This window comes from Larimichthys crocea, chromosome XIX (assembly GCF_000972845.2).
Source record: "Larimichthys crocea isolate SSNF chromosome XIX, L_crocea_2.0, whole genome shotgun sequence".
NCBI lineage: Eukaryota > Metazoa > Chordata > Actinopteri > Sciaenidae > Larimichthys > Larimichthys crocea.
This window is the reverse complement of record NC_040029.1, coordinates 6,972,914-6,997,389: the sequence shown is the minus strand read 5'-3', so window position 1 is coordinate 6,997,389 and position 24,476 is coordinate 6,972,914. Positions and strand designations below refer to the sequence as shown.

The following is a 24,476-nucleotide window of genomic DNA, read 5'->3' as shown; positions in this document are numbered from 1 at the left end:
TGTTTGTTTTATTCTCGAAAGAACGATTCTTGTACACAAGCAAAACCTTAATTTAATGTAATGTAAATATGTATTAATCTAAAATATAAGTTTATTTTTTTGGGCACGGGTGTTTTTTACATTAGGTAACGATACACGACCCACTTTATGGTTCAAATTTATTAAACTTACTTCATTATCAGCTATATTTTACACACATTTTGTATTGTGTGTCCTGTGTGTTTTTTTGTTTTGTTTTTTGCTTTGTACTGTTTGTTATTGTGCTGTAATATGTTTTAAATGTGTCTGCCGAAGGGACTGCAGATGAAACGTATATAATAATAATAATAACAATAATAATAATTAATAATAATAATAATAATTAATAAGTTTAATTTATAATGCACTTTACATTTGAATCAAATCTCAAAGTGCTACAATACACACGCAAGGTATATGCACACAAAGCAACAGAAAAAAAATGACAAATGTAATAGTTTATGTTTAATACTGTATATGGTCCCATTAAATGAATTAAAATAAAATAAAATAAAAACAATACTGCGTTTTATTCTTGTAGGCTAACATTTTATTTTGAAATACCTCACCGGAAGCTTTGCTTTGACGGTTTGGCCAGCTTGACGCGGGACGGTGACGCCATCTTGAAATTGTCCCGACCAGAGGAGGCGAGGAGGAGACGGACTTGGGAAAAACCAGCTCGTCCTTAAAACTCGGTGGCTGCGTTAGCCGCACGGATTAACGGCAGCTTTAGGGGCCACTGCCACCACGGGAGAGCGTTTGCACTCGTTCGCTGAAGTCGTTTCGACGACGGGGAGGCTGTTTGGCACACTTTGGAGCGGACCGGAGGGAGCCTCGTAGTCGGTTGTTTCCCCGTTGGAGCGGGCTGAGCTCCGGTTGTGGCCGGGCAGCCCCGTCTGACTGTCGGACCAAACTGACGCTTCCACACGGAATATAACAACACGCCGTTAACGCGTCTGGAGGTTGGATTTGCTCATATATCAGCAACCTTTTTTATTTTTTTATTTTTTTTAAAGCTGAAGTTTGATTGGAGAGCGGTGTGCGCTTGATTTCCAGTCCGATGGATGTTAGCCCTGCCCGGCTGTGGCTCGGCTCGCTGCTCCGCTGCTGTGAGAAAGAAACAGGTTGAACACAGGTGAACACGTCGCTTCATAACAATGCTGCAGACCTGCCAAGTACATGACAGCCCGGGCTTGAATGCCAACAAGTCGCCCTCCATTGCTTGTCTTTAAAAAAAAAAAAACCTGGAAATACCACCGACCCTCCTCCTCCTCCTCTTCTCCTTCTTCATCCCCCTCTCCTCTGCCTTTTTTTTCAGGCTGGCATCACCTGGGATAATTTTTCATCTTGTTAAAAATGTCCTTTCTGCAGAGACGGTGCTCTGTTGAGCTGCAAGACATTTAATTTGACTCATTTGTTTTTTTTGATATTTTTTTATTTTTTTGTTTTGTTTTTGTTTTTTTTTCTCTTTCCAAGTCAGAGGATCACATTCGGATGGAAAATGGGAGACGCCACCAAACTGGCCTTCGCCGTTTTCCTCATCTCCTGCTCTTCAGGTGGGTGTGGAGGGTGGTGGTGGTGGTGGTGGTGTTTCTGCATGGCTAATGTCAAAGCTGTGGAGGATTGCAATGCAATGCTTTTATTGTTCAACCTCTGCAGAGAGCAATGCAATAGCTGCACGTTGTGTTTGGGAGAATGCAGTGCAATGCAAACCCTGTGGGAAGGAAGGAGGCGGAGGAGGAGGTGGAGGAGGTGGAGGAAGAGGGGGAGAGATCCCACTCTGCCTCATTATTGGTGCCCTTTTTTTCTTTGCGTCCTCCATGTGTGGATGCACATGATGCAGATGTCAACAGTGAGCACAAGATGGGGACCTGGTTTAAAATGAGCATAATCTTATTGTTTTGTCCTCTGAACTTGCAAGTATAGACAATTATGTAATTAATAAAGGCTGATGTAAGTAGGAAGACACACCGAGAGGCTCTAAAACTCAATCAGGGAGCAACAAAAGGCGAATAACTCTACGAATCTGCCTCATAAAAAGCTCCCGTGTTCGCTCACGTCATCGTTACTATAATGATCCAGAGGTATACTGGCTCGAAAAGGTCACAGGAAGTTTGTTTCAGATAGCAGAGGGTGGATGAACTAGGTGTAGGTGGATTTAACCTTTTCCCCAGCACATTTCAGTCGGCGTCGCAGCACTGAAAATGGTCAACAGGCTGTTCAACATCCTTTCATGTGTCTTCGTCTCCCAGAGGGTGGACGCACGATGAATGCCGTCAGGGTCAGTGGACGATCAGCAGAGAGGGAGTCCATCCCAGAGTGCTCAGCGTGTTGGTTATGCGACTGGTAGATCTGATTTAAGGCGTCGCGACGCTGGAAGAAACTGTAAAATAATTTTAAAAAAGGGAATCGGCGAAGCTTGACGTGTTTGTTTTGGGTTTAATTGTACAAATTTGATGTTCCAGTGGATGCACCTCGGGAATACTGGCGCCCTCGAGGACCTCGAGGACCTCGGTGAACCTGTTCCACCACGTCACGTGACTCTAAAAACGGTACACGGTGACGTGTACGACCAGGCAGCATTCCTCCAGAAGTCTAAAACGCCAGCGGGGGGTGGGGGGAGCACATCACGTGAAGTTGTTGTGATGCAGAAAAGGTGTCAAACAGTAAAACCCACCGACCTTTACAGGCTCACCGTGGTTCCGCTTTGTGTTCCCTGTTTGCTGGATTGTGATTGACAGGATGCAGAGTTATACGGGTTGAAAGAATTGTTCAGAACAGGAAACGCATCTTTTGTTCATCTCGTTGTTGCGTACGAGATGAAAGAGGAAGTGCATTCACGAGGAGCGAGGTTGAATTTAAATTTAAAACATTGTTGGCCTTTTGTTTGCGTGCTTGTGCAACCGGTTTGAACGACCTGGCTTCTAAAATATCCCAATATAAAAGCTGCTCGTATGAAGGTAAAACGAGTCGGAAAGCGTGCTGGAATTGTCCTTTTTTTTTTTTTTGTACAATGAGCCCTGGAGTGTCTTTGAGGAGAAATGAAAAGGCTTCTCAAATACGGTAATAGTTGGGGTTAGTTAGTGTAAGCCAGGTGGTCTCTGTGTTTCACAGAGCAGCAGATGATTATTCCACTCGCTCATTACTGTCTGAAGTGGGAGGGGGGAATGAATGGTTCCCACTCGAGGTGGAATCATAATCCTTTTATGAAATCCAAGTTGAATTGGCACAGCTCAAGACGATCCGTCTGATAAGGGCAGGGCACTTAGCCCGGAGAGGTTTGATTTGATGAGGCCTATTGCGACACATGCCAAAAAAAAATCCAAGATAACACTGACGTTTGTTTTCTTTAAAAATTATTATTATTCAGGTTATATAAACTGCAACTCACAACTCAAGAAAAACTGTGTTTTTTTTATTTTAAAATTGATTTTAGGTTGTTTAAATCAAGTCCTGCGGTCGGGTTTAGGACGTTCCACCAGGCAGGAAGTGATGAAATGACGCCAGGAACGTTTTAGTTCATCTCGCATGATCATAAATTGGCATATTTAACAAAAAAAGCAATTAGAAAATATCCCGATAGACTCTGTGAACGTGCGATTGTTGCCACTTTCTGACCTTTTTAAGAAAGAGATTCAACGAAGCTGACAAATCATCAGTCAAAGACATTAATATTTATTTCGACTCATGCAAAACATACGACATTTTTGTTCTACGGAGGCCAAAGTATGTTTTTAATTTAAAAAAAAAGAATATTTAAAGAGTGTGAACTTTCTTGAACTGCAGTGATGTTAAATCATCCGTCTTTGCTCACTACATCTGAGCCTGTCTCACCCTCAGCTGTGCGTAAACTACAACAAATCTTCTAAAAGGCAAAAATGTGAATCTATAAGTTATCGTGTCACGCTGAAAAAACATAGTTTTAGCTCTAAATAATCACGTTATCGTCCACATTGGTCAGTATTTTTGCTTTGATAGATTAATCTTAATAGCCTTAAAATCCGACCTAACTCATTGTTGTACTCTGCGTTTCTTTTGGCACAGGAGGTGTCTGTGTTCACACAAAAAAAAAACCTGCAGAAAAAAGCGTCAGAAATGTGATATTTGACCTGGTTTAATGTTGCATTCAGCAGCTGCCCAGTGTTGTGATCCATGCTGGCATGTCTGAGCGCTGCCGTAACACATGGCGGGTCAAGGTTGTCTGCCAAAGTGTTGATGTGACAGGATAGTAAATGGGCTTCTTGTGTTAAGTTTTGCAACTTGAAAAAAAAAAAGAAAAGACCCCTCTGCTGAAGTGGAAAGTGGCATTTCACTTCCAACAAACTGATAATGTGACTCGGCGGCGGGCGCGCGTTGAACCCGGGTCATCCGCTCGAAAGGGCGACCTCTGCCTCAGATCTCATGTGAGCTCCAACTGCAAATTGGTAAATATTTACCGTGCTGCCTCATAAGTTGTGGCACGTTCGCATCCAGATGTCAGATTCAGTGCAGAGCCGAGCTGAAGGCTGATACAAAAAAATCAGACATGTGGCGAAGATTTCATTTCAGCGCCAGTGTGTCAACACAGTGAACGATAAACAAGCCAATTATGCAAGCTGTACTCCTTGCGTGGTTAGTAACGGCAATATTTGCCTGTCACTTGACCGTTCGACCCCACGAGCGTCACATTTTCTCTGACGAGTTAATGAGTATAAATTGGTCCGAGTCGAAGCAACAAGCCCTCGTCCTGTGTCTCCTGATGTGAATGCAACCCGAGCAATCAACCAGCGGCTGCAGAGGTCGTTCTCCAGAGTCAAAGTGTTTGTCTTTGTAGATTTGTGCATGTATAGTTGATAGATGTATAGAAGTCAAGTCTCATGCTCTGCCTTCACATTTGGCCTGCTTTTTTGTACACTGCAGCAGTTTCACACAGACATTGATCCTCTTCCACACCAGTGTAAGGTTACATCAATATGGCGAGGATGAAGCAGCTCTGGGTTTTTTTTTTTAATCCTCAGCAGCACAACAGATCTGATGATTCAGTTTCAGCTCTGCTACACATCAAACTCAACTTGAAACGGGATCTGAACTCTGGTCGATCATCAGACCAGCAGGGTCTCTGGGCGTTCTGTCCCATTGAACCGGGGAAAGCTAACATTTACCGCTCGCATTAACCGGCCCGAGTTGGTTGACTTCCCTGGCACCGGCTTAAGCCTCTCTGTCACCGACTGTTTTTGAGGAAGGCGGCGTTTTACAGCCGACCCTGACCTTTGACCTCCCCGCGGAGGATTGAATCAGACGTTTCCCTCCTGACACGCAGTTAATTATCTGATTCTTTTCCTCGAAATGTTAAAAAAAATCTTGTCGACTTTGTAACATGAACAAGCTAAAAAAAAAAAAAGACCTGACCTTTAAAATTGGAGGTGTAACTGACAAGTCTTTTCACAGTTGATTCAAATGTTTTTGTGTTGTTAATCATTCAAGTACGATTCAATACAAGGTGAAAACGTTGCCTTTGCAGATGGCATCCCCTGACCTCCACACACACACACACACACACACAGAGTTACTATACTATTTAACTACAAACCCAGATACACTTTGAACACAAGAAAAAATAAAACTGTCATTAAAAATCCGAATAGCTGACTACAACTAATGTTTACTCTGATTGGCTGGGTTGATTATTCATTTACCTAAAAAACCACGACACAGCCGCTCTATCGGAGCTTCCTTACATGTCTTGTAAACATATAACTGCTTTAAAAAAAAGTGTAAATCCAGCAGGAAACGTGGCCTGAATCACATAAAAAACACACAAGGTTTGTAATCCTTCACTACATTGTGACACAACCACTCCTCCTGAGCATCCTGTACCCTTCTGCTGCAGTGTTTTGGGTGTTTCCTACAGTGGCCAGAGGCCGGCTACCAGCTCTGCCCCCCTCCCTCCCCCGTCCCTATCTATTTCTAATATGTTCTCTTGCATTATGCATTAGGCTCCGAAAAAGCACAGGTGTATTTGTTAAGGCCAGATGTAGCCTCGATTTCCCATCGGGTCCAACTAGTCAGACTGCTTCCTTCCAGGGCCGTGTATCATTCTGTGCTTTAACATCATAAAAACAAGCGCCGGGTTCATGTTCGCGGAGGTAAAATGGTGACCAGACACAGCGTGTCGCCGGATTTCGGCTGGGGAAATTATGACCCTCCAACCAGTCAGAGCACTGGTTAAATTTAGAGCACGGGCCAGGTGTTTCGTGCTCCCTGCACACTTGAGGCAACATGGTTTTGTGTGTGTGTGTGTATTCTGCATAATTATGTTTATTATGAGGAGAATTGCAGTTTTAATGCGTTACGGTGTTTCTTTAAGGTGGAAGTCAGCAATAATCTACTAAACAAGGACTTTGGAGCCGACCATCGACCCCAAAAAAACATGCCAAAACTTTTTGTTTTTTTCTTGTGGTGAACTTTCAATCAACTCCAGTTCCGATCACTATCTCCGTGTTTTGCGATTGATCGTGTAAAAAAAACAAAACATGACGTGACCTTTTTTCTTTTTTTCTTTTTTTTTAAATTACACAATAATGTTTGATCAGATTGCGACACCCCAAGGCCTCTTAAAACACACTCACCACATGAGTGTCTATCTAAACTTTCACTACAATTAAGAATCATCAAAACACCATAATTGCTATTTGGGGGATTTTCTTCAGCTCGCAGCGATTTGTTTCAACCTGTTCCCGGCATCAACGGGCTGAGTATTTCCACATAGGACAATACACTGGAAAAGCACCACGCAGATTAAGTAATTGGAGGTGATCATCGGAAAGCCAGTTCAGTGTACTTTTCGGAGGCTGACACCATCTCATGCAGTAAATCTCGGGATCCTCCAGACAGGTCAAAGCAAATGCGAAGGATTATTTGCAAATGCTGAAAGGCTCCGAGTCTTTTTATATCAGCGGTGTAGAGGCAGCGAAGGGACTAAAATAACATACATATTTAATTGAGCTTTCACCTCCTGTGAGGAAGCAGAGGTGTGGGCTTGGAAGACGGCTCAAGTCCCTGGCTAAAAGTCTGATCCTGATTATTCAGCTCAATATTATGATTAGAGGTATTAATCATTTCTAGAGCGTTTATTCTCTTGACCTTTTTTTTGCGTCTAAATACTCCGATGAGTGAGGAAGAGCTCCTCTGATTATACTTGGGATTTATACCTGATTAACCGTGTCGCCGTAGGAGGCCGAAGAGAGGCCGCGGAGTCCGCCTCGTAACCGAAAAAGGTCAGATGTTAGACATCCGCTACAGGCTTTCATCTTGTCAGCGCGTCCTTGAGCAGAACTCTACCTGCTCAGCTTATTGTAAGTCACGCCAGATAAGAGCATCAGCTAAAAGCCTAAAATGTAAATGCAGAGCGAGCGCACCTCTGTAATGGGAAGTCGATGAATTGCCCCTGTAACCATCACAGACTCAAATTAAAACAAATGATAGGGAAGATAGTAAGTTCAGGGTTGGGGGGGAAAAACAAAAAAAAACCTCACCACCTTTAGTGCGGTGTTTTTTTTTGTTTTGGGATATTCGCCGATGATTGAGCCTTAAAATCGCTTTCTGGATAAACTATTCATATATACAGAAGTGTTTTATCCTAGTCTAGACCACTTGATGTGTCGATCCCCAAGAGAACCGGTCCAGAACAGTCCTTTACTGTAATTAATGCATCCTGCAGATGTTGCTTTATGTGCTTGGGAGAGTTTCAGTCTAGACAGACTGGCTGCTCAGACGGCGAGGCCCTGCTTTGATCCTTGATTAAAAACTGCGAGCTGTACATTCATCATGCTCTTGTTTCAGGCTCTCTCAAGGGTCCTCGCCTGCTTTACGCTCCCCTCCTTCCTCCTCCTTCTCCTCTTCGTCTTCGTCCATCTCTTGCCAAGATTCCTCGCTTGTCATGAAGGTCGCTCTAACCTCTTATCACCAAAACCACTAAAGGGTGATGGTTGTCTCCGGGACTCGGCAGGTTGGGGGTGAACGCTGTTCGCTCGTGATGTTGCGGGGCTCATTATCCCGCTGTTATTGCTGTTGTCACTATCTAATAAACCTCAAATGTCATTTAGGACATTTGTGTGAGCTGCGGAAACAACAGATCTTTGGTGTGACATTTATTCGGCTGTAATTGTCACAATAACCCATTTAGAAGAACTGAAAGCATGTAGATCAGGACAGAAACCCAAAAGAGGACCGGCCTTGAATACAAGATTCACAAGGGCTCGTACAAAGCCTTGAAAGTCTGGAAAATGCTTAATTTAACCACTATGTTCTCAAGGTGTTTTTTAAAACATCTTCTTGGCGTTTCATCGACACGATCACTCGTGAAAACATCTTATCCGTCGTCTTCTGCAGGCGTTGGATAATCATGAATAAAACATACAAAGTGGATGCAGAGAACATTCATTGATTCAGATCTGATGAAAAAGGCTCGCAGAGACTGAGAATCCTTCGTTTGGGCGCCTTGAAAGTGCTTGAAAAGAAGCCTGTTTTCAGCTCTTGTAGCTGACTTGTTTTCTGCTGGCTCACTTGTAGCTCAAACCACCGTCTCAATTGCCAGTGAGGTGAAGAGGGGGGATCTGTTCAGTCTTGAAAACCTCTTAAGGTTTGACAAGTTTTTCTTCCCGAGGACAACTAACAGGAAGGGGAGTTTTGAAATCTCTATCATTGGTATTGATAAACAAAACTAGAAGCTCTGCAGATAGATTATAGTTATCCTCTGTATCGAGGGAAGGCAAATTCTTAGCTTACTGCACCTGTAATATAATCTCAATTAAAAATACACAAGTGTTGGTGTTTTATTTTGGCCTTGAGGGGCCTCGTGACCAGTATGCGTCATTAGTTTACACTAAATATAAAGACGAGCCAGGAGTCAGCGAGGTCGTCTGACGTCTGGATGGATGAAAGAGACGAGGAGAGGGGGTGGGGGGGTTTATTGACTCCCAACATTTTAGGTTTGTCTTGTACAAATGCGAAGCCGGCGAGTGCAAACAGTGAACATAATTGAACGGCAGACAACATGTCTTGGAGGTGGCCCACGTGAGATGACTCACGAAAGGGGCGGCGCATTACTTACACACATCATCATCATCATCAGCAGCAGCAGCAGGCTGTGATCTAGTGTGGGCTAACCTTGACCACACAGTGTATTTCTGTACACTTTCAGACTCTCTCTCCTCTTTTGGTTTCTAGTGAAAGCAAAGCTGCAGAAGGTGAACCCGATATCATATTTTGATTACACTGACAGGAAAGGTATTCGCAGTATGAACCGTCATGCTTTTTTTTTTTTCTGCATTACCTTGTGATGGGCGCTCGGAGCAGATTCAATTTCTGCATTACCTTGTGATGGGCGCTCGGAGCAGATTCAATAGCTTTACAGCGGTGGATTATGGAAAATATCTCCTGCTGGATTCACAAAGGACCAGTCTCCTCATATATATGTAATAGTCTCCGTCTCTGCGCCTCCCCCCCACTCCCTCGGTTCTCTTCTCATTGATTTCTTGTTTAAAAAAAATAAATATAAATTGAAATGCCCATGCTACAGGCAGGCTTTGGTGCTATTGCAATGTCACTGCAAACTCAGTACACAGTTCAGCTTTAAGCCCAAGTGGCACTTAACACACCCTTCAAATAAATCCAAACAATTCAAGCATAGATGGGATAGTGGGGGGTTTAGCTGGAGCTGGAGGTGGTGGTGGTTGGGTTGCAGATCCTTATACAGTACCCCACGAGAGATAACGAGGAGTTTTAAATTGCTCGTTCTGTAAAGAATGTACGGTATGCAGTGGCTGACTGCAGCCCATTACACACGAGGACCACGGGGCTACGCTGGTATGCGCTCCTTGTGCAAACGGTACAGTCGGTTCACGGCGAGAGGAACCCAGGCGCTCTCTCTCTCTCTCTCTCTGTCTCTCTCTCTCTTTCTCCTGACCCGTCCGGCAACCGGGCTCCATCAGCGCTAATTGAGGCGGAGACCAATGGGCGTTTGTCGCTCGCGCATACCAGTGGGGATTAAAGGGATTGGATTCAGTTGCTGAGTGCTGTGGTTTTTAATGCCCACCCCTCCCCATCTCCACCTCCTACCACCACCACCACCATGTGCCCTCCTCCTGCCCACGGAAAGAGTGCAGCCTTTGTGACCAGCTCACCCCAGCCAACCCGACCACCTCTGCCATGTCACGACACCCATCAGATTGAGCATTAACGCTGGACTCCAGCGAGACCCAGGCAGCTCTGTGAAATGACTTGTCTACTGTAAAATACTGTCTGGCTGTGAGCGTCTCTGTGCACAGACTAGACTGTTACCTCTCTATTCATTCAGCCACAGCAACAAGATTACCACTCAGGCTGGAGAAATATGAATGTAATGCTACAACTTATTTCACCCAAAGAACAAAAGTAATCTGTGTTTGGATAGCCCCAAACATCCCCTCTAATCATTTTTATGATTATTTCCAACCAGTGATGAGGCACTAAGACTATCTTCCAACCAATCCCGACTTCCAATCCCAAACAGTGTGCACTCAGGTGGTAATCTCCCCACCTGCTAACACCTGAGATGTCAAATAGCTGTAGATGTGAAAAAAAAAAATCTTTATCCAAGCCGGCCAGGAGCTCCCCTAAAGGAAAACGGTGGGATGCATTTCTAGCTGGCAGTGCCCACGTTTCTCCAGTGAAAGGATTGATGGCGGTGGTGCAGAAAGGAGAGGTCAGATATGGAAAAGCTATTAAAACGATTTGTGTTTTTTTTTTTTCTCTCTCTCTTCTAGCGTAATCTCTCAGTTAATGCTTGGATCAGCACCCACTCCCTCAGGATGTTTCAACATTCTTTCTTGCTCTGTTGCAAGTTTTTGGTCACTCTCGTCCCCCACGCTGTTGGTGTTCATTTTTTGTGCTAGTTTTGGTTTTAGTTATTTGATGCTCGATTGCGTCATGATTGACGCCAACCCTGATTGCTCCAAATGGCGTCACCAGCGCAAGATAGAAGCAGCTGCATCCAGAATGTTTTAACTATTTTGACGCGTCATCTGTCTTTTATATATACTAATAAGTATTAGAGACATATCGTTTAATAAGCCACCTTGATAGAAGAAGTTCAGCTGAGGTAAAGCTGCTTGTTTAGACCCGATCCGAGCCTGACAGCTTCCAAAATTTCGTCGCGCGGCCCGACTTGACCCCAAAGCCACGTCAGATCTTTCAGTTTCCCTCCCTCCGTATCTTCCCAACATACACACACACACACTCTTGACTGCTTCTTCTACTCCTCTATTGCACAACATGACAGAACTAGTGCAGAATATTTGCAGGATCTGTGGAAGACTGTTTCTTCTCTTTCACACGTCATCACTGCTTTTTATTCAATGGGTGCAGCAAGGTGTTAGCACTACTATAATTAGAAGTTTTCTACTGAATGCATGCGGTTTTTCACACACGCAAAAGCTGTATTTAGTCGTGCCTTGAATCAGTTCTGTGGGGGAGGAGTGTCAAATTGCATCAGTAGCAACAACAAGCATTGCTGGCAAGCCAAGAGGCCGGCTCTGCAGACAGCATTTTGACCCATGGCCTCAGCCTAACTTCTTTATTCAGCGCTGTTTAAAAATCATCCTTCACATTTGTTTTTTAGTGCCAGTCGCATGTATTCCCACACAAACCAGCGCCCATAACAACCATACATCACCTCAAATCTATTTCATCTCGGCCCCGGACGCAGATGATAAGTTGATCCTTAGAACAAATTCCATCATAACGAACAATCCCCGCTCCTGGCAGGCACACAAAAAAAGCCTTGATGAATGAGTTGTTTACCTACTTCGGTGCACGCAGTGCCGAGTGCAGGCCTGGCCCGCCAAAATGCCACTTCATTATGAGGCTACAGAGCAGAGAGCGCAGCACAGGCTGCTTCTGTGACCGGCAACAGAGAGGAAATTTGATATTAGTCCATGTATTCCTCAGCAGTTGACGGACGCTTCTCGAGTCTGAAATGTCACATTTTAATGCAATTAGCGACTGATAATAAACCCATCTGTGACATTTCACGTCTTTTTTTCCCAACTCCTTGCATTTTTTTCTTGCACTTTTTTGGAGCTAAGCTTGCGGTGTTCCCACGGCACACGACCCAGAGATCACCTGTCAGTGAAACCAGAAACGTGAAGGCATTACTTCCTAAGGAAAAAGCTATCAGTGTGTTCAGAGGAGCAAATTGAAAAGCTTTTTTGTACACAGTACAGGTCGGATCATAGTGGTGTTAATACAACCGGCAATGGAGGCAAGCCAAGTATACATTTATTTATATGAAGATATGATTTGCGTTCTAAACTGTGACCCCTTTGGCAGGTGTTATAATTTCTCTTTACAGTCAAACAAAACAGTTTTTTCGCTACCTGCCACACAAGCTCAAGGTTTCCTAAACTAATCAGACACTTTGTGTTTCTCCAGCTTCAGTTTTGGAGTAGAGCGAGCGAGTGAACCCCCCTGGGCGTTCGCTGGCTTCCCGCCAAACTGTCTTCGTCGAAATTTCTGTAACATTTGGCAGGTGGCTGGTGGTCATTTCCCACCCAGCATGCACCTCACTGGCCTGGCCGCAGATCAGACCAGAACTGCTCTGCTGCGTGGCTCCTACCTTGTGGCCCTCTCACTTCGCTAATATAGAGACATGCACCAATTCACAGGATCTGATGTAGCTCTCCCTTGTGATTTCTGTTCCCTCTTTGGAAGTCTGGCTTGTATTTTAGATAGAAGCAGTGGTTTGGAGAGAGAGAGAGAGCCTGTCATTTGAGTAAGAAAGTGAATTTGTGCTATTACTCAGCTCTTCTCATGAAAGGGAATGCTTGGAGGAGATACTGCTTATGGTCATGTTACAAAATTGAAGAGAGATTGGGAGAGAAATGATGGAAACAACCAATAACAGAGTGGGCTTCTGAAACCCAAACTTTGTATCATGGGACTTTTAAAAAAAAAAGCTCTCAGCTCTTTGAGGACCATAAAAAGATAAAATAGACTTTTGAAACTCTTTCTCTTGCTGTATTTAAACTTTCAGCTCTAAGACCATGTTCATGTTGGCCTCGTAGTATTACAAACCTAGTATTATTAAGATTGCGGATACCGAATTGAGCTTCCTTCACTGGGTTGCAGTGATAGGATGAGGAGCTCAGACATCCAGAGGGAGCTCAGAGTTGAACCGCTGCTCCTTTTGCACTGATGTGGTTCGGGGATCTGATCAAAAATGCCTCCTGGGCGCTTTCCTTTGGAGGTGTTCCCAACTGGGAACGCCTCGAGATCCCCCAGGAGGAGCTGGAACACTGGATAGTATATAAAACAGAGAAACACCTTAGAAAACTTCATGTTGGTATTTCGTATCTCCTGGTGAGAGATCGAAGGACACCTTTTGAAAATAGCTGACTCTTGAGTGTTGTTTCCATTCCCAACATGATATGTTTTTTGTTTGCCTGAGCTCTTCTAGTTTCATGTTATACCGGTATCTTGACTCTATCTTTAAATCAGAGCTCCTAAAAGACAAAAAATTTGACCCAACGGAAATTAATCATTTAACATAGCTGCTAATTTGCTCGGCACGCATTAAAATGGAACATTTGAACTTTTAGACCTTGTGGATATGGTGTCCTGCTTCAGCTTCAGGTCAACTGGGGACAACAGGTAGCGATATGTCAGCCAGCCTTCAAGTCCACCACATCTCGTTACCAAAGGGGAAAGTATGAACTCTGTGTCCCTCTCTCTGTCAGATTCAAGTTCTCTGCATTGCCTCTACCTTACACGACCTCTTGGCCGACAAAAGATTGAATTTTCAGAGCCGGCTGCAGGTAATCAGTCATTCCTTCCAGTCGCAACATCTCTGAGTTAACAAGTAAATGAGATTGTTTCATCCTCGTATACTATCTCTAGTGAATCAAATCTCCTGTTTGCACATCTTTAAAAAAAATCGTGGTCTTATTTCCTTATCTGATTATTCTGTGTTTGCAAGAATATGTTGCACCCTTACAGTTTATTCCTTTGCGAGTTTGGTATGGAGTTTAAACCACTGTGGAAAAGAGCATCAGCTAAAATGCCCAAAATGTAAAAATTAAAATGTCAGAGTGAATTTTTCAGAGCCACCAGGCAGCTAGCAAGGGGTGAGGAGCAGAAAAAAAAAACAAAGCCCCAGTGGATTGAGAAGTGGGTCGGGTGTTTAGACGTTGTGCAGGGGAGGCATTGCTGAAATGTCCGCAGCTAAAGTAGGTCGTGGTTAACCTTGATAAATCTCTTGTATGGCTGGAAGAGAGAAAGGAGCCTCTATGAAATGCAATGTGGTCATTTCATTTCACGAGAAGAAAGGAAGCTGTGTAGGAGGGGAAAAAAATGTGCATTTTGTAAGGTGACTGATTATACAACTATTGGAAGACTCTTGTCCCTTGTGAGCAAATCCTCATCTTGATGACGCAAAGACAAAGCTTCCCTTTTGAGGGAGCCGAGCAATTAAATGTCACAAAAACGCTTTGGTTTATTGTTCTCCAAAGTGGCCTCGCAGTGATGCAGCTCTGCATGGACTCCATGAAGTTTAAATGGATGTTTTCTTTGCCCGTTTACCCCCACAAGAGCTGCTCATGTGGGGGTAAACAGGCAATAAACAAGACATGTTGATGAAGACTCAATAGCATTGCATTTTCCCACCTTTTTGTCATGTCCCTCCTTTGTTTCGTTCACCTATTTTTCTCTTCAGCTTGTTTTGAATTAAATATGTTCCTCGCGTCGTTGCGAAGATCGTGACCTTCCATTAACGGAAAGCGACCACAGTCGCCACAGCGGCGCATTTCTTTCTCGATCTTTCACCTTATTACGCCAAACAAAGTGAGATTGTGCCACTCACGTTTGACATTCCCAATGCGTGAAATATCTTCCGGAGACAAAGAGGCTTCTCTCTTTATTGCCTGGATGTGTGCTTGTGGGTGGAAGCCCTATTGTATGTCCTTGCACAATCGCTCGTGTAGGCTCTGCACTCGGTGACATTATCCTCTTTAGTGAACTCTGTGTTGCGACTTAGTCAGAAGATTGATTTCTCTGCTTTATATCCGCAATACTGCCAGGCAGCTCCTGCCCACCTTTGGCACACGGCGCTATAGGCAGCCGTCCTGTACTGTCACCTCGTTTCAGAGATGTGATTGATTTGGGCTCTTAACGGCTGTATTTACAACGGAGCGCTGTGTTTGCAGTTCACATGGCTCTTTGTCACGCGGCGTAATACCTGAATGGAGGCGTTATCAATGGAGCTGTTGAGCTTGCCTTGGCTGGAGAACAAACACGGCAGGCTTTTTGTCTGGCTTTTTTCAAATTCGAGCACTGTCATATTTGGAAATGCATCACCTTATGGACAATTCACGTAAGGTTATGTTTGTCTTACACTGTAAACTTCATCTCTTGGCTCAGAGGATGATGGTTTCCACCCAACCACGCATATATCAGTAACTAAACCTGCAGCTATTAGTCAATAAATCAATTAGTTGATTGACATATATTTATTGGTCATTTAAATTCAACTTTTTGGTCGTTTTCCAAGCAGAAAAAAACCCAAACGTTTTCTGGTTTCTGCTCCTCGGGTGTGAGGATTGGATGCTTTGCTGTGTAAATATGATTTAGTATTTTTGGCTTTAGGACTGTGAGACATCATAGCCAAGAAAATGAATGGACTAAATGACCAAATCTGCACATTAATCATTCAAAAACAATCATTAGTTGCCCTGCTGTTGTAAAGTATGGCTTGTATTACAATATTACACCTTTTTTTTTTTCAATGTTTCTACGTGTTTAGAGAGAGACTAAAATCTACATTATCTTGTGCTTCACCTGCTTTCTCTGTCCCGCTCATTATAATGAGCCGCTTGTAATGAAGTTGATGCAGGCAATCGTGGCTTATCCCTCTGCCGCATTCGTTGTAAATCACTCCTGAGTAAAATGGAAATGCGAAATGCGCCGAGCACCTCGACGTGACGTCCGTGGGGATCGGCGCTAGCATGTCTAATGCCGTCACACCAGAAGTGGCTAATGAGCTAACCCTCCGCTTTACCTCCACATACCTCTCCGTAATTATCGCCTTCAGCTCCCGCGAGGGTCGAGCGGAGGGAGCGATGCATTCATCCCCCATCCGGGAAGAGTAGAAACGAGGCGCCATGCAGCGGACACTTAAACTGCTGAAAGGCTCTGATGGAGTGGATAAACTTAGCAAACACAGGCCGGGACAGTCAGGTTATTTGAGGACACGAAACCTGTTTCCTTATCTTTTGTTGCCTTCAGGTGGTCTGTGGTTGGAAAATATTGCTGTCACCGGTCACAGCAGAACATCTTTTTCTATACCTCCAGATGTGGTTGGAGCTCTGATGGGATATCTAGAGCCTCTTGAGTTTAATGCCGCAGCATTGTTTCCTTAACGGCGTTGAATTTGTTCAATTTCTTCCTCACGCCTAATCCTTCCTGCAGATTTAAGCTCAAGGGGCCTCCTGGCTTAAAGCAATAATAAAAGAGTTAATTTTCCTTTTTGTGCCAGCTCCAGCAGCAATTTTTCTTCTTCCACACATGCAGCCGGTGTCGTCAAATATGTGTTTTTACTTGAATCAACAAAGTTTACAATTTAAGAACAAGTCTAGAAAGTGATTAAAGGCGTTTTTCAAAGAGTCTGTAGGAGGGAGTGAAATTAAAACCACATGAACCTCAGATGTCAGATGATGTCATCTCCCCCGCTGCGTTATTAATGCTTATATGCATGTTTAGGCAAATGCTCTTTTTTTTTTCCACGAGCTGATACAATACAGTCTTGTGTGTCTGTTTACTTGTGTTAATCTTTGCAACACATGCGCAACAATTATTCCAACACACTGCAAGCCGGCTCGGAGCCGCACTCATTCATCAGGGCGGACGTGTTTTCCTCCCCCTCTCTCTCTTCGCGCCGGGCTATTTGCTCTCGATCGCACAAAGCGACAGCTCACAGTCGCACCTGTTGCTGTGAAATAGTTTTGGGGCTTCGTGGGAAATGGACTCGACGAGAGAAAAATGCCGTCAGCGGCGCTGAGAAGCGGAGTGACCTCCTCCTCGCCCACAAGGCGAAGTCCTCCTCTCTTTTCCATTCGCAGCTGCTAATGCCGTTTTTGAAAAGAGACCTGCGGCGCTTCCAGGGTTCAGGGTTGGCATTAACTGGCTTTACTTAAGCAGCCATTTTATTGAAAGACACAAAGGTAACCTCCATTATGCAAGCTAAGCCCTAATTCTCTGGAAGCCGCCGTGAGCCGCGTTGTTCCGTTAATTTACGCAGCTCTTGAGACATTAAAAGCAACAATAAAGTCAAGAGTTGTTGCCCAGGAGGGTTTCTTCGACTGTTTTCATCTGACAGGCTTTAAATAGATTCACCAACACTCATAATTATACATTAGAACTCCAGCAAAAGGATATGACGGACACACGTTACGGTACATGAACCCCGGGGCATCATGTACCATTTAAATATTTACTCAACATTAAGCAGGCATGTTGCATGATCAGGGCTGCAGGCACATTTCTTACATCAGCAGCCTGAGGAAGTTCACAACCGTTTGGGACACACGTGCACTTTCATTTTCCAGGGCATGATGGTCTGTTTTTTCACACAATAGAGAGGAATAGGCCGGCTGTGATGTGCGAGTTTTCAGCAGAAATATCCGAGAGAGGGGAAAAAAAAACACCTTGACACCAGAACCTATATATCGCACCTTGAGGAGCAGCAGCAGAATGATTCAAAGGGTGCAAATCCTGGTTTCCTGCGCGTCTCAACCGTTTGGTTTGCAAGCGCCAGGATGGAAGAGGGGGGGGGGGGTGACTATCTTCAGTCTTGTCAGCAGTCTAAACTGGACTAACTCCCTGACAGGTGATGAGAGGCGGCAGCAGAAACGCTAAACTGACAAGCTGTCATGCAGTATTTTCCCCTGGATATCGGTTTGCGAAAAGCTGCTTGCCCGCAATCATCCGCAGGAAATCAGAGTCTCCTTTATTTTGGCGGGGGAGGGAAGTCGATTGGCTCTCTCCAGTTGTTTGCGAACAGGATCCGCTTCTGCTCCATAACCTTATTTTCTCTGCCATGCCTGGCTGCTTTTTATTGTTCATCGTAGAAAAGCTTTCATTTTTCATTGGTGTATTGACTCTAAAGCACTTGGGAACTGATAAAAAAGAAGCGAGTTTTATTATTACTAAATATTTTACAGCTTGACTGTATCTCATACTTTGAGGTTGTTAAGACATGTCCTTCCACCAGTTATTGATACAAAACTAAATTCTCCGTCAGTGAAAATAACTTCTTCCAGCCACGGCGGCTTATAAATCCGCTGCTTTCTGAAGGTTTACCTGGCAAAACGTTTGATCCGATTTTTATATTCAACCTTTACCTCACCCAGAAAAGAGACCCGCCGTCTTTAACAGCGTCCTCTCCGTCCCCATCCAGGTGCCATCCTGGGTCGCTCGGAGACGCAGGAGTGCGCCTACTACAACTCCAGCTGGGAGAAGGAGCGCACCAACCGCAGCGGCATCGAGCCGTGCTACGGCGAGGAAAACAAACGGCGGCACTGCTTCGCCACGTGGAAGAACGTCTCCGGCACCGTGGAGGTCGTCAAGCAAGGCTGCTGGCTGGACGACGTCAACTGCTACGACAGGTACGCAGGAAGCGTAGGAGCTTTTAGTTTTTTCTTCTTCATTATTGCAGCGTTTTAAAGTTCCTCAAATGTCTCACATTTGGCCTTCGGTGACCTGCAGATAACCTTTCAGCATGATGAAACAAATCTAATCTTGATTTCACAGGAAGTTTGGGTCGTCATTTCAACACGCCGCTGACAGAAAACTCTTAACTCATGCAGTTGCACAAGCTGAACTCAGTCATTTAAAAAAGTATTTCGAAATACCAATGCCTTCGTCCTCTCCATGAGCACAGGCAAACGAACATGTTTAATCTTAATTACGGTTCGGTTTATTAATTTGTGACAGAAAGCAGCCAAAGGCAGGATATTATGAGGAATGCACAACTTTGAGCGCGCTTCAAAACACCCTGAGCGCCGTTATTTTGTCCCTGTGTGTGCTTCACCATCTCAATGACCTGCACAAGGCTACATTTTTAGTTACAGCAGACCAGGGAAATATAAATGACTCTGTGAATCTCCACTCAGAATGGATTCAACCTGATGTATCCAAGCCCTGAACAGTAAACAGATATTAATAGATGGGTATTATTATAGTTCCTTCCTTGCTAGAACATCAACTTGGCATCAGATGCTGGTTTGAGCCGGTTCTTCTTGTGTTTTCGTTTGATTCCCGAAGCGATAAAGTTGCTGTAGAATCTGCAGCCCGCACAGTTTGGGTACCTCTGCTCAGACGGCGCCGCCTCGCCTCCCTGGAGAGGCCAGAGCAAGTCGAGGGCGGCTGCCACTTCCTTTGGCTTTTATCTGATGACTGTGTGAGTGTGAAAGAGAGAGTGAGTGTGTGTGATTGTTAGCGTACACGTGTGTGTGTGTGCATGTGAGTGCACTGGCGTGCGTAGGAGTTATTTTATAAATGTTTTACTTTCACGGCGAGGAAGGGAGGGGGGGTCCAAATGCTTTTTAGAAACTTTGTGTGTGATCGTTCTTTAAAAGCTGAAATTGCTTCCATGTCCTCTTGCGGTTGTTTTCTAATTCCCACCTCTGTGTCCTCTGCAGTAATGAGTGCGTGGAGAGGAAGGAGACTCCCGACGTCTACTTCTGCTGCTGTGAAGGCAACATGTGCAACGAGAGGTTCCTGTACGCCCCTGAAGTGCCGCCACAGACCAACACGCACCAGTCCACCGCCTACAGTATGTACACTGTCCGTCAACACGGCTTTGTTTGTGTTGCAGCCACGCCTTTCTGAGCAGCAGTGGGACGAGTTCACGTCGAGTCAGATGTGTCAAAAAAGATGAGAAAATCCAGGCTTTTATTTTGAAGAGGTAGTCCTCCACTAAGTGTGTGATGTAAAGTACATGTGCTCTGGATATTCGCCAGCTACTCCGCTTCCAAGTGTGAGAGTATTCAAAAGAATAAAGATGATGAAATTACAATTAGTGCAGACTTTTCATCGCCATGGAGCCTTAATATCGATATATTTATACATCCAAAGCACTTAACATGCATCAATCTAAATAATCTAAGAGTGCTAAACAAAACAACTCCAACTAAAGCACCTGGTACAACAATACAGCGGCTGAAACAAGCCGACAGCACAGAGTTATTGACCACAGAATGTACAATAATGGGTGTTTTCAGAGCCGATCTGCAGGGGATGACGTCGTGACTAATTCAAATGCAGAAACAGGTCACTCCCTTTGCCCCGCGCACATTCATCTGGCGGCTCTGGCGTCCTTGCATTCGTCGCCCGTCCAGCTAAATTGTCCCAACAGGCCAGTCTGTCTCTTCCTTTTTTTAAAATTCGACTCCACAGGCACCCCGTAGAGCAAAACTTTTCACAACCTCTTTGACAAAACGCCCTGAGAGGCCCCACGATGCAGCTGGTACCCTCTCCGCACCCCCCTTCTGCTCACTCAGAGGACAGAAGCGGCGGTGGTGGTGGTGGTGGTGGGCGGCCGAGCGTCGGCGTCGCTTCGACAGCGCTGCCGAATCAGACTGTCACACCTTGTGATGGGAGGACAGGCTGAGCCAGCAGGCGTCACCCGGCGACTGTAGCAGGGGTCGGACACAGTTCAGAGCTCTGTTATTTTTGGCAGGCGGATTACGTTATGTCACGAGATGGATTTGCTAATCCTGCTGCGTGTGTGTTTGTGTGTGCGTGCTTGCATTGATATGGTCCCTAAGCACAGTGGCAGTAAGCTGTAAGCAGGGTCAGAGCTGCACTTAGAGATGATGTAGCACAATGTCAGGCCAATCAGTTTTCTTCCTTCATGTACATGTTGTTTTCTTCTTCTTCTCCCCACAGCCACCTCCAACCCATTTTCCCAGAAGCCCCAGCTCTTCAGCACCCTGCTTTACTCCCTGGTTCCCATCATAGGCCTGGCCGCCGTCGTCCTCTTCTCCTTCTGGATGTGGAGGCACCATAAACTGGCCTACCCGGCCGCCCTCGTTCCCACACATGTAAGTCTCACCGCGGGTGAGAGAATGAAAACTTCTTTTTTTTTTTTTACTTCACCTTTTGGTCCGGTGCTTTTCCAGAGGTCACCCGTCAATCAAACGGCGCATTAGAGGCCGCGGTGTCCTCTTTCTTCGAAGTTGCTGCTGATGCAGTTAGAGTTTCTCTTTCTGTCGGTTCAGCCGCGGCGTGCCGCTTCATCTGTTAATTGCAAACAAGGGGGAAATGTAAAACTACAGCTCCCATGTGGAAATAATTTCTTTTTCCTCGTTGCTTGGAAATAAACATACAAACAACCAATTCAAGGTTGGCGCTGTAAAGTGCACTCCTCATCTCATCACTAATTTATGCAAAAAAATGTCTGACTCAGCTCGCTTCCCTACATGATCACATACTTAGGACTCTGGCTGTTTTAAAGTTTGCAGCATGACACAGTGAAAGCGGCGCTCTGCCTCCTCTATTTAACCAACCTTCAACTTGAGCGCTGATCTAGTTTCTCAGTGGGCTGAAACAGCCTTGGCCTTTTCCTGCCCCGCGCAGCACAGGGACAGAGCTACGGTCAGCCAGAACAGACACACCGCGCGGAGAGTTTACGTTGAGATAATTGCTTTTTTTCAGTTTCAGTTTTCAAAGTTGTACAGAAAGGATAAGAGGAGTCTCTCTCTCTCTCTCTCTGGCTCTCTGAGCAAACACTTCTCAGACTCGCTTTTAGTGCATCAGCTGTGTGTGTGTGTGTGTGTAATTGTGACAGTTCATATTGTGTCAGACGGATGAATCGAAAGCATTCAGCTTTAAAGTCTTTAAAACTTTTAAGTGCATACTGTGCCGCTCCGCTTCGAATAATTGCTGGCAAAATAGAGTTTTGACCCACATTTGATGGCGTACTCGCTCACCTTTCATTACTCCTCACCTATTCACACAATCATTCCTTCTGTCCCTATTCTGACACGCTTCTTCCATCGGCACTCAGCCAGAAAGGCCTCCTATCTCCGCGTTTGATCGTTTTCATGTCTCCACTTGAATCATCAACTTTTGTAAACATTTCCCACATCTCCGTCCTGGGCTGTTTTTTCTCTCTCCCCCCAAATTCCTGATTAATTTATTATTATGCAATTCTGAGGCAGTTTTAACCCAGCAGCAGCAGCAGCAGCTATATTCTCTGCTCGGCAGCAGGGGAAAAAGAAAACCCATGCACAGCTTCCATGGTATGGAAGAGGAGTCAGGGGCCTCTGCATTATTGATGAGGCTTTATATAGGCAAACAAAACTAAACACAGAGACGCTCGCAGCTCTGCCTCAGAGGATGGCGGTGGGTGGGTGGGGAGTGCGGGGGAGGGAGTGAACAGAGACATGCTATTCTCTCAACTTAGTTATTGTATTTGCACAGTGCTAAAGCGTAGCGGGGAAGAGATAAAACAGACAGTGACACAATACAATCAGGAGACAAATGCTAATGCGCCTTGGGAAAGCAACACTACTAAGAAGCTTATGAAGCGTTGTACCTGCAAAACAGATAAATGAATAAATAAACACCATAAAACAAAACGAGATCACGGCCAAAGAGGAATGGCTCAGGTAACTAATGATGACACCGTGGAAACGGCTGAAATATTCATAAAATCACGAGGGCAAGAAAAATGAAATAAAAGATCCGCGATGGAACAAATGAAGTCATGCCGGATGTGTGTGTGTGTGCAGAAGTGTATTCGTGCGTGAACGAGTAGGTGTACAAGGACACGAGAAGGAAAAGAGGTCACTCGTACAGGAATGTATTTAAGAGTCAGCTCGTATGCTTTTCTGGAAGGAGGCGAGAAACAAAACACATTTGTGATCCGGCGTCCGCCGCTTGCTCTGTAACTGATTAACTGGCTAAGGTAGAAGGCGGAGAGGAGAGACGTGGATGCCTTTCCGTTGTTGTTATTGTTGAAGAATGTTTCTGTGTTGCACCACAGGCTGCATTTCTTCTTTCCCACCACACCATTGGTTACCGAGCAAGGCCATGCAAACATCTGGCTGATGAAATCACATAAATAAGAAGGAATTTCAGGACTTTTTTTCCCGACAATAAGACATCTGCACGCTATTAAATATGACTTATGGCGTGAAATTAGAAGCAATCCCACACATACTGACGTGCTGACATGAGAGTGCTATTGATCTTCTCATCTACGCGACAAAAACAAATTTCTTCTCGCAGCTATTTTTCACAGATTAAAGTAAAAGATCCAAGGACAGGCGTACAAATTATTTTCTTTTTGTGACCTCACCGGTCGCGTCGTGGCTGCTTCGGTTTGTTCTCCACCACCAAGAGCATTTCAGAAGCGTTTCACCCACCAGACTTTGTTAACTTGCTCAGATTTGGTCATGTTTTCCTGATTTATGACCTTCTAAATATCCAAATATGCTACATGCCACAACAACCAGAGAGCTGCTTCTCAAACAGACCGCCGCACTCCTGCAGGCTTTTCGAAACATCGGCTAAAGCGGCCGCTGCTCACATGTCGCACCCCTGCCTGGTGAAATTTGCCCTTAAAACATCTTCTGCGCACACAAAAGGTTTATATTTTGCACTGGCTTGTACTCTTCGCCTTTTGTTGAACAGGTGTGGGGCGAGGTCATGAAATTGCTACCTGTAAAACTGCACATTTTAGAGTGTGCTTTTATTGTGGTGACACACCTGTGTCATAGTCAGACTGTTGAATCAGCATCTCGATAGGCCTCACCTGTGAGGTGGATGGATGATCTCGGCAAAGGAGAAGTGCTGACCAACACCGATTTTAAACACAATTTGAAAGAAATTAATCTTTTGTGTGCGGAGAAGAAGTCGCAGATCTTTTACTTGAGCTTGAGGCAAAAAGAAAAACATGAATATATATAAATATATATATTTTAATGCCGAACTTTTCCTTCGAGTCGCTCTCTTTGCAGGTAAATTGTGGACGTTCAACTCCACTAAAACACTTTGTCAGATGAAATTCAAACAGTTTGTCTTTATTTTCTAAAAGAGACGTCGGTTGCATGAAAAATATGTTTCATATCAGCTTCCAGCAGCTCGGTGAAATTTCAAAAAACAGAAGATATTTTAGAGATTTAGCCCCCCCTCCCTCAAAAAAAAGGCGACTGTGGACTGGATTTTCATTTATGCTTTATCATGCTCATTTCTATACTACAGCGCATTCATCAGAGCATAATGCACTGTACTTAGTCATGTATTTTTAATGTGACACTAACAAATTACCCACACCTGTTGCTGCTTGGATATTAAAGCATCTTGTGTGCATGGGAAGTCATTAGTTGTTCGTTATCGGTGGTGTTTTTTTCCCCTCTAACATCCATGTGCCAGCTACAATG

General features: G+C 44.6%; 1 protein-coding gene across 1 annotated transcript in view; it reads left to right on the top strand.

Moving 5' to 3' along the window:
- Positions 1 to 606: 606 nt before the first annotated feature.
- The window catches only part of acvr2ab (activin A receptor type 2Ab), a 41,301-nt gene continuing 17,431 nt past the window's right edge, over positions 607 to 24,476 (top strand). The window contains exons 1-4 of the mRNA XM_019260813.2: positions 607 to 1,574; positions 18,485 to 18,692; positions 19,728 to 19,861; positions 20,977 to 21,131. Of these exons, the coding sequence (XP_019116358.1) occupies positions 1,520 to 1,574; positions 18,485 to 18,692; positions 19,728 to 19,861; positions 20,977 to 21,131 (552 nt within the window). The 5' untranslated portion in view covers positions 607 to 1,519. The remainder of the gene's footprint in view (positions 1,575 to 18,484; positions 18,693 to 19,727; positions 19,862 to 20,976; positions 21,132 to 24,476) is intronic.